General features: G+C 42.6%; 2 protein-coding genes across 5 annotated transcripts; one reads left to right on the forward strand and one right to left on the reverse strand.

The window, feature by feature from the left end:
• Positions 1–572: 572 nt before the first annotated feature.
• NCL1 (sodium/calcium exchanger NCL1-like) lies at positions 573–5,504 on the forward strand. The gene is made up of 7 exons (NM_001401459.1): positions 573–1,026; positions 3,227–3,415; positions 3,686–3,867; positions 3,974–4,119; positions 4,206–4,473; positions 4,626–4,928; positions 5,027–5,504. The coding sequence occupies exons 1-7, from the start codon at positions 609–611 to the stop codon at positions 5,273–5,275; spliced, it is 1,755 nt and encodes a 584-aa protein (NP_001388388.1). The 5' UTR covers positions 573–608; the 3' UTR covers positions 5,276–5,504.
• Positions 5,505–5,876: 372 nt separating this feature from the next.
• LOC9271635 (protein SPEAR2) lies at positions 5,877–8,226 on the reverse strand. 4 transcript variants are annotated; one of them, XM_015766398.3, is made up of 5 exons: positions 7,432–8,226; positions 7,218–7,334; positions 6,943–7,136; positions 6,363–6,537; positions 5,877–6,264 (listed from the first exon to the last, which is right to left on the reverse strand). In XM_015766398.3, the coding sequence occupies exons 1-5, from the start codon at positions 7,837–7,839 to the stop codon at positions 6,121–6,123; spliced, it is 1,038 nt and encodes a 345-aa protein (XP_015621884.1). In that variant the 5' UTR covers positions 7,840–8,226; the 3' UTR covers positions 5,877–6,120. The 4 variants fall into 4 exon arrangements, with proteins under 4 accessions (XP_015621884.1, XP_066166698.1, XP_015621885.1 ...); XM_066310601.1 differs by having other exon boundaries at positions 5,877–6,269; positions 6,368–6,483; positions 7,432–8,161; XM_015766399.3 differs by having other exon boundaries at positions 6,363–6,483; positions 7,432–8,161.
• Positions 8,227–9,914: the final 1,688 nt, after the last annotated feature.

Below are 9,914 nucleotides of genomic sequence, written 5' to 3' on the forward strand. Positions count from 1 at the left end.
ATTTATTTTATTTTCAAAATTTATGTCAAAATTTTCTGCACTAATTATTTAGTCCCATTAGTTTTATAAAATACACATACTGTGCACTCAAATAAAATTTTCAATTGTTTTTGAAGCTTATATTTAAACCTAAAGCATCAAGGGTAAAAATGACATTTGCAACCAAACGTAACAGTGAAATGATGGAAAATGTAACGGTGAGGGCATACAAGGAATCAAATTAAAATTTCAGGGGTATAGAAGGGATCGGGTAAATTTCAGAGATATAAAAGGAATTAAGTGAGTTTTCAGGAGTACAAAGGGAATTTACTCTAGTTGGAAAGGTTAAAGCGTACAGATCGCTAGGTAAGGAATGTATAACGAACCACTTTAACCAAGGCGTACATATGATCATTGGATCCGGCTCTTCAGCCAGACAGCCTCTCCTTGCCGTTGATCCACACACACACAAAAAAATATTACTATATTATAAACTAGTAGTACTCCTACTAAATTAATTAAGGAAAGAAATACATAAATCAAATATCGCACAGATCGCACTATATAAAGCTACGCGCACCAAACCCATCCCTACCCGAGAAGCCCCTCGCCTCCGGCCGCCTCCCGCAATGGCGACTCGCCGCCGCTCCTTCCCGCTCGTCCCGCTCCTCCTCTTCCTCCTGGCCGCCGCCGCGTACGGACGCCTCATCTCCGACGGCTCGCCGGCCTCGGCGTCCGCCACCTCCCTCCTCTCCAACCCCGTGTCAGCCGTGATACGCCTCACCACCTCCAACTCCGCCTCCGCCTCCTCGCCGCCGGCCGCCGCCCCGGAGGAGAAGTGCGAGCAGTCGTACGGGTTCCTCCCCTGCACCACCACCGTGCTCGGGAACCTGTTCCTGGTGCTCGCGTATGGGTTCCTCATGTACAAGGCGGCCACCTTCCTGTCGGCCGGCAGTGAGCTGCTGCTCGAGATCATGGGGCCCGGCCTCGTCGGCGGCCTCCTCCTCCCCATCCTCGGCGCCCTCCCCGACGCGCTCCTCGTCCTCGGTGAGCTCGTATTTCGGTTTGTTTCCTTCGTTAGCCTCTTCTGTTCTTTGATGAACCGACAAGTATTCGATCGGTTGCCTACTCTCTGGTTGAGGTTTAGGACTTATTCAGGCTTTCTTCTCACTCACTCTAGCAGTAAGACTTTTGGATTTTATAGTGAAACTTTTGAATTTTTTAACATTCGAGGATGCAAAGTTTTTCTTGGAATTAGCACTGGTAAAATCTTGCGTGTTTATGAAGGGTAAAAAAGTAACTCATATCCGTAAATTTAGAGATTTGTCTGTTCTTGGTTTGCTTCAGATCTAAAGTTTCTGTTAGTCTTGTGACTGAACCAGAGTATGTTCTACTATTTCAAAAGAAAAGAAAAACAGAGTATAAGCTCTAGCAAAGTATATATGCCTTTTGATTAACCTCCTGCTTATTCGAGGAATTAGTTCTACTGAGCTCTGCTTTTTCTCTGAAATGTGTCAGATAAGCTAGCATGATAAAGTTCCACCAGTGCTTGTCCTGTCATTTTGACCTTTCCCCTTTTCTGTTTACTTTTCATTATTACGTTCTTGCATAATTGACCCTTTTTGTATGGAATATTTCTTTGTGCGTTGCACCTATCTGATTAGTGGATGTGATCAAGTGATCGACTTGCTTTGATATGCACTTTTACTGTGTTGCATTATCTTGTACTATTCTTGTACGTAGCAAATACGATGGTTTGTCCTCAGAGGAAATTAATAGGGCATAGATTTGATATTTTACTCATAGAATTTTACATCCAAAGTTCCAAATTATATATTTGTAAAATTGTATGCAACCAAATTATTGTAGTTTAACTGAACACATTGAAAGGCAACATGTTGTGCAACTGGATAGAGTGGTTGGACCGTTGGAGTTTAGCTTTCCAGAAATTATGCTTTTTCGGTTCCGTCTTTCTTTCAAGACCGTTGCCGATCTTGTCACGTGAAAATAGCAGATCATACTAATCACATGCTTGAACTATCACGGTAAACATTTGTGACGTAGTAGTACTGAAGTACTCCTTCCGTTGTACAATAAGTTCATTTTTGGCTCCTCCCGTCTATCCCAATATAAATTTATCTTTAAGAAATCATTGCATCGGAGTTTGTAAAAATAGGAAATAAATGTAAGTAGATAAAGTAGGTAATAATTATGTTTTTTTTTTGAGGAAACTGACGGCAGGAGCTCTGCCGGAATTTGATTTGAGAAAAGAAAAACCGTGCAATGCAGACCAGAGCGAGCAAAAAAATAAAATAGTACAAGTAATAATTATGTTGGGATTTGATATAGTGGGAGTATCCTAGTCTTTTTTATTTTGTGTTGGTACATGTGGGATGAGTGAAAAATAAACTTATTTTGCGACATAGGAAATAGTGATTAACGTTTTTTTTAACTACTCTCTAAGATTCATAAACTTTTATAAGAGGAAACCCTCTTCGTTAAATCCTTTCGTGTGCCATAAAGATTCTAATTCTCCATAGATAATAGGCAATATTGCTCTAATATTAGTGAAATTTGTAGCTATCTGCTCATTTTCAGGTACTCATTCATTAAAAAGAACACAATACTGATTTGGCTACACTTTACTATGATAGCATGGCTGCACATGGTTCATTGATCGCAATGAGATCTGAAATGAAATATGTATTCTACCGATGTAGGACTTGCCTATAGACTTAAATGTGGATGCTGGTACACCTTTTTTATATGATAATGCTACATTTGATCAACTCATTATTCTAGAAATTTTGCTCTATTAGTATTTGTTTTCCACCTTACCAGTCTTACCTAGGGCGGAGACAGGCGTGTGTCCTCCCCCATGGATTCTAATTTCACACTAAATTTACTGTAGCTTTGGCATACTTTGAAAAAACTAGCACTGTTGGCCCTCTTCAACCATTTTTTTTAGCGTTTCTGGCTCTGCCACTCTTAAGTCTAAACATCAATGTTCTTCTGTGCCATTAATAAAAAGAATATTTACTCCTATAAAAACCAGTTCTCTGATTTTGACCACCGATCTTGTATTATGGTATGATGCAGATTTTGACATTTTGCATATCCATATTGCTCAAAACAGATTTCTCCTGGTACATATGCTACAATCATGAAGCTACTCACCTTTTACTGCTCTGAATATCCAACTATATCCAATTAGAGTTCTGATCTCTTTGTTCTGTCACATTAACAGTGTCTGGTCTGTCCGGGAGTAGAGAGACCGCACAAAGTCAGGTCCTGATTGGAATGGGGTTGCTTGCTGGTTCGACCGTCTTTCTTCTCACCCTTCTGTGGGGAACCTGTGTTGTTGTTGGCAAGTGTGACATTGGTCCAAATGGCGTTGCAGTTGATTTACAGAACAACAAGGGCTTCAGCTTGACTGGTAAATTGCCTTCTTGTATTTAACATTGTTATTAATGTAGTCTTTCTGATAATTGTTGATCCTGTTACATCTAAATCCTAAAGTAGAATGGAGTTTAAATTACAAACACTGATCTTTGTCTGCTTCTTTGTAAGGATGCATTCAATTTGGAGGTTCTGGTTAACATGTTAAAAACCACAAGCCACCACTATGTTAACCTTACCTTTACACTGCTTTGACCTACTGGTTCTGTATATATTGAATGTAAGATGCACAAATTTTCTTTTGCAGGCACTGGTATTTCAACTGATGTCCAAACCAGCTATGCAGCTCGGATCATGGGGATTTCTGTTATTCCCTTTATCATTGCTCAATTCCCCAAAATGTTGAAGACCCACCACGGACAGCGCCTAGCTGTCTTGCTGGCACTTATCGTATCATTCTCGCTTGTGCTTGCCTATTGCCTTTATCAGGTAAGCACAATTATGTTTAAGGACACTTGAGCCTCCTGAAACGATGGCATAGATTGGAAACTCTTGTCTCTAGATTTTGACTGTTAGGTTCTGCGTTTTGCATCAGGTTTTCCAGCCATGGATTCAGAAGAGGAAGCTTGCATACGCAAAACACAAGCATGTGATCTCCGGAATCCTCAGGCATGCCCAAATGGAAGCGCTCGGGCGGCTGCTTAATGAGGATGGCACACCCAATGAAGATGTCATAAAAAAGTGGGTGCTTAGACATTTTGATTCTCTTGATATGCCAACAGAAAGCTCGTGAACTTGACATGAACCTTGTATATCCTCACACGCAGGTTGTTCCACAAGATTGACATGGATGAGAGCCAAACCCTGTCCCGTGCTGAGCTTCATGCACTTATCATTGGTATCAACTTTGAGGAGGTTGACTTTGACAAGAATGACGCTGTTGACAAGATCATGGATGACTTTGACACGTCAGGCAATGATATCGTCGAGGAGGCAGAGTTTGTCTCGGGGATGAAGAGATGGCTTAATGAGGCCAAGCGCAGCGTCCCTACCAGTGGTGCCTATTCCAATAAGTTCATCACTGATTACCATGCGGTATATATTTTCCTTCCTCTAGTGCTTTAGTTTCTGAAAATCTATATCAAGTAGCATAACTTAGACAGGCGATACACGAAAAGATTCAGATATAGGAATGTGACTCAGACGTCTAGAGATTTAAGTGCTGAAAAAATGTCTGAATTCTGCAGAGAACAAGGCAGGAACACGACCTTCTGGTGGACAGATCTGACGAGACAGTTGAGAGCGTTGAGAACCCTGGCTGGTGCATCACCAAAGCCGTGGGACTCCTGCTTCTCGGCAGTGCCATTGCTGCTGCATTCGCAGACCCGCTTGTTGATGCTGTCCACAACTTCTCCAACGCCTCGCACATCCCATCCTTCTTCATTTCGTTCATCGCCCTCCCGCTGGCGACCAACTCCAGCGAGGCTGTGTCTGCCATCATCTTCGCTAGCAGGAAGAAGCTACGGACCAGTTCCCTTACTTTCTCTGAGGTACATTATAGAAGCAGTTATTCTTCCTAAACCGTTTCTAGTTTCTAAATCTACACAAAAATGTTACTGATTCTAAGCGTTTGATTCTTTGTTTGCAGGTATATGGTGGTGTGACCATGAACAACACGCTGTGCTTGGGCGTGTTCTTGGCGCTCATCTACATCAGGAACCTGACATGGGACTTCTCATCGGAGGTGCTCATCATACTGCTCGTCTGTGTCATCATGGGACTCTTCACAAGCTTCAGAACCACATTCCCGCTCTGGACCTGTCTGGTGGCGTACATGCTTTACCCGCTTTCGCTCGTTGTCGTCTACATCCTCGACTTCGTCTTTGGCTGGTCATAAGCAAATGCTTCTGAACTTCTGCTTCATAAGCTAATGCATCTGAACTCCTGCTTTTGACGGTTACTTTTTCTTCGGTTTGATCTTGTAAATTTATCTCCCTGTAATTTATCTGTCTGCACTTCACGCTGTGCATTGTAACTTGTGCCTATCCTAAGGTTCCCATTTGTTCTAGTTTATCCTGATCTTGAACAGAGATGAGCATAATATATAAATTGAGAGTTGCCTGAAAGTAACCAAGCAAGCTTATTTCTGGAATTGGCGTCCTTGACAGTTTTAGAATTCTGCTAAGACTTTACCCTTTATGTGAACAAAAATCAACTTGCAATGCAACCGTAGATTACATCTTACATCTACACAAACCCTTTTGAATTTCTAATTGGCACACACATCATCTATGTCTGAAAATGTTCAGTTTTCTACTGTGCCTTGTGCTAGATCTGTGAAAAAACAGACCCCACAGATTAGCTGTATTGCCCATCCAGCACATGCTCTCTCATTTCCTTGTTGAAACTGTTGCTGCATCAACACCACATGATGTATTCATCTGACACCCTTTTCTGTTGAGTTTCTACTACATTTGGCGCGATCTTATCTGGACCCATGTGTGTAATATAAATGCTTCATGTTTCCATTATGCACACTCTTTTGCTTTGCTAGAAATGAACTGGGGACAGAGTAAACCATCAGCAGATGATTATTGGGAGGGAAAGCATCTTCTAGAAGCAACTGATTATACATCTGGTCTTACTGACTAAACAAGTTTCTACTTTTTTTCACACAACAGGGTAATTGGGTAAACCTCATTGCAGTTTTTTTTTTTCAGAAAGCAACAGGACAAGTTCAGTTCAGCAATTTCCTAGCTTCAGTTCTAAGTCGACGCCTTCAGACACATCGGTCTTGCACTCGCTCAAGGTCCTTTCGCAACGAACCGGACCGACTGGAAGGAAGCTGTAGAATGGCTGCGACGACGATGATGAAATGTTGCTTCCCTGAAGTTCACATTCATCATCAGTTAGTCCACCACAATTTCACAGCCAAGTCACACATTACTGGTTTCAGAATATGGTAGAGCATATCATTCACTTGCCTGAGATGCCATGGCACTGAAGTCGTTGTATGATGGCACCACATGAGGCTGCTTGAGGAGGTGTGGAGGCTGTGAGCTCAAGGTGAGGAAGGCAGGGTCTCTGGCACGGCCGTTCTCCTTGCTGCTTTTGCAGTGAGCAAAGTCAGATGTCCAGTCTGAATAATTTGCATTGGCACTGCATATCACAGATCAAAAGTAAAATCAAATTATCCGTGAGAATCCAATTCGAAAAGAGAAAAGAATGCACCCGAATGTGCTACTCTTTTTTTCAAGGAAAACAAGGTATTCAAGTTCATTCGTTTGGTCTTTGCCTTTTGCTACTATGTTGTTGGGACACAGAAAACTCATGTTCAGAAAAAAAAAGGCAGAGAAAACCTAGTAAGATTTAACAAAAACGGTGAAATACTTTGCAGTGATGCAAATGAAATAACTAGTTCAGCTCCAGCAGAGCAAGAGAAAACCGAGTAAAGATTCACTTTTTTTAATGAATGATTGTACTTCTGAAAGAAAAACAGAATCTTTGTTTCGAAGATACAAAGCACAGAATCAATCAACAAGTTAATTAGCATTGCAAATCTACCTGAAATAATTTGTTGCTCTGAACTCGTATCTGCTCAGGTCAGGACCAACATCGGCCAACCCTGCCAGCTCGCCGGTGGTCGTCGTCCTCGCCGAGAAAGGCGCCACCAGAGGAGGAGCTCTGCTCGTCGTCGTCCTGAAGGCGGCCATGCCCTTGAACATGAAAGGCCATGACCTGTCCACGCCGCCCGTCTCCTGCAAAACCTCTAACCAAGCTCACATTTAGCGACCATCAAAGACGCAATCACTCGGCACGCGGCGAGGCTTGAGACGTACCCTCTCCTCCTCCGCCGCCGCGGCGCTGCTCCTGCTGCCGCTGCTGCTGTACATTTGGTTTGAAGGGGGCTCCGTTGGGTGGCGCGCCGACGCCGTCAGCGACAGGCCCGTGCTCACCTGATCAGCCAAAGAGATTTGAGCGGGTTTGAGACCAGACCACGCCGGCGGGTGCGCGCCGCGCCGCGACACGGAGAGGTTTGAGAAAGACACGTACCATCGGGGATGGAGGCTGTGGGCACAGGCTCCTCTTGTACGGGTGTTTGATGGGATCCACTGGGCTCCAGAGCGCCGCCGGGAAGCCACCGTCCGCGGCGGACCTCGACTGCAGGGCGCTCAACGCGAGCGACGGCGGCGGCGGAGGAGGGAGGTGGCCGAGGACGCCATCACCGCCGCCGAGCGCGCCGTGGGAGGACAACGCGGCGCCACCCTCCATCTTCTTCTGCTCCTCGATCCGGAGCTTCTCCAGCTGCGCCACGCCGAGGCCGCGCTGGGGCACCTTCTTGGGCTTGTTCTTCCTCGACGCCCGCGCCACGCCGGTGCCAGCCACACCGCCGCCGTACTTCGCCAGCTGGTGCTGATGCTGCTGCTGCAGGTGGTTACTCCCGCCGTGCTCCTGCACCATCTCTCTCTCTCCCTCCGTCCGCACCAAGATCAATCAACCGCGCATCGATCAGAAAGGCGTTTCTTGATCACAGTTCAAGCCGTGACAAGGATCGCAGACGATCGATCGATGGAGGCGTGGTTCTCGGAGGAACACAAGAGGAGTTGAGCCGCATGCAAGCACGGATGTGGCAGGCTACCGAATCGATGGAGGAGGGGGTATATATATAGGGCGAAGAGTGTGGGAGCGAGCGGTGAGTGGTGGCAGGAGCGGGAGACTCGGGGAGCAGGAGGAGATCCAGATAGATAGAGAGATCGTCGTCGTCGAAGGAATCTTGTTCCTTCCGCCCGGCTGATTTGCCGCCCAAACCCTCGCTCCACTTTGCTCCCTATTCTCTCGATCGAATCACGCGCCTCCCTTCTCTCCCTCTCCTCTCTTGTCCAAGGTTGTAGGAGAAAATGGGGCCGAAATGTCAGGGGCAAGGCTCCCTCTCATCCGATCTCACACCGAGGCTGTGAGAGAGTTCAGAGTGAAGCCACCTAAGCCCCCGTGATAATTGGACTCAGTTTTTTTTTTTGGGAAACTGTCAGTTTGCGGTTTGGGGATTTTTTAAAAAGGTAAATTTCACAAAGTTTTGTAAATATTTTATGGGACTATCTTAAAAAAATACCGTAAGTTTTTTTATGGAAAAATTTTAAATTGTAATATAATTTTACCGTAATTATACTACAATTAACTATAAGTATTAAAATTTAATCTCATGATATGCCGTCTCAATTTTTCGGAGGCACTCGTAAGGGTAGGATGTATGTTCATAGGGGTGAGCGTGCGCGCGTTATGAGCGTCTGCGTTTGTACTGTTTGTACTGTGTTTCTCCAAAGAAAATTAAAAAGTATGAAACTTTATACTAAGTTATATAGAGATAATAATATAGTTATACAGTTTAATTACACTATAGTACAAATTACATTATAGTTAGACTACAAGTAGTTACATTTAAAAGTTTATAGAAGAAAAACTTGTGGCATCTTTTTTAAGCAATTGTCTATTTTATTATCAGGTTATTACAATTCTGTAAGAGTACCAACTCGTTTAGTAATTGTGCATGTGAGGATAGAGCTCAAAACATCTTGTAACTTACTTGCAACAACTCGTTTAGTAATTGTACATGTGAGGATGAACCACAAAACAACTTGTAACTTACTTGCAATTGTCTATATTATTATGAGGTTATTGCAAGTATGTAGGAGTACAACTCGTTCAGTAATTGTGCATGTGAGGATGGAGCTCAAAACATTAACTTGCATGCAATTGCCTATATTATTATCAGGTTATTGTAGGTATGTAGAAGTACCAACTCATGTACAACTCGTTCAGTAATTGTGCATGTGAGGATGGAGCTCAAATATTAACATTAACTTACATGCAATTGTCTATATTATTATCAGGTTATTGCAGGTATGTAGGAGTACCAACTCGTTCACTAATTGTGCATGTGAGGATGGAGCTCAAAACATTAACTTACTTACAATTGCCTATTTTATTATCAGGTTATTGCAAATCTGTAGAAGTATTAACTCGTTCACTAATTATACATGTGAGGATGGAACGCAAAACATCTTATAACTTACTTAACCGAAATCAGTGTATAGTTCTCCTACACAAACTTTTAAGAATAAATTTCACAAAACTACATATGCTTTGGCTAAATTATCACAAAACTATAGGTTTAAAACAATGTATCACAAAACTACATATTCAACACTAAATTTATCACAAAACTATGTGTTTAAGGTGAAATGTCACAAAACTATAGTGTTAAAATAAATTAAATCACAAAACTTTGATATCTATAGCTCAAACACAGCATTAGCGTTAAGGATTTAAACCCCAAAATCTTTAGTTTTGTGATAGTTTTATCATTAAATTTGTAGTTTTGCGATACTTAGCCTTAAACCCTATGTTTGTGATAAATTTATTGTTAAATATGTAGTTATATCATCTTAAATATGTAGTTTTGTGATAATTTGATCAAAGTATATTTAGTTTTATAAAATTTACTTAACTTTTAAATAATATTTAGTTTTGTAATAATT

This window comes from Oryza sativa, chromosome 1, assembly GCF_034140825.1.
Source record: "Oryza sativa Japonica Group chromosome 1, ASM3414082v1".
Classification (NCBI taxonomy): Eukaryota; Viridiplantae; Streptophyta; class Magnoliopsida; order Poales; family Poaceae; genus Oryza; species Oryza sativa.

Bases quoted from the DNA above. Each gene is read 5' to 3' on its own strand.
- NCL1 (NM_001401459.1), top strand. From the start codon at position 609: ATGGCGACTCGCCGCCGCTCCTTCCCGCTCGTCCCGCTCCTCCTCTTC. The intron at 4,474-4,625 runs GTATATATTTTC...TGAATTCTGCAG, and splicing joins TCATCACTGATTACCATGCG to AGAACAAGGCAGGAACACGA. The intron at 4,929-5,026 runs GTACATTATAGA...CTTTGTTTGCAG, and splicing joins GTTCCCTTACTTTCTCTGAG to GTATATGGTGGTGTGACCAT.
- LOC9271635 (XM_015766398.3), bottom strand. From the start codon at position 7,839: ATGGTGCAGGAGCACGGCGGGAGTAACCACCTGCAGCAGCAGCATCAG. The intron at 7,335-7,431 runs GTACGTGTCTTT...TTGGCTGATCAG, and splicing joins CACAGCCTCCATCCCCGATG to GTGAGCACGGGCCTGTCGCT. The intron at 7,137-7,217 runs GTACGTCTCAAG...GAGGTTTTGCAG, and splicing joins CGGCGGCGGAGGAGGAGAGG to GAGACGGGCGGCGTGGACAG.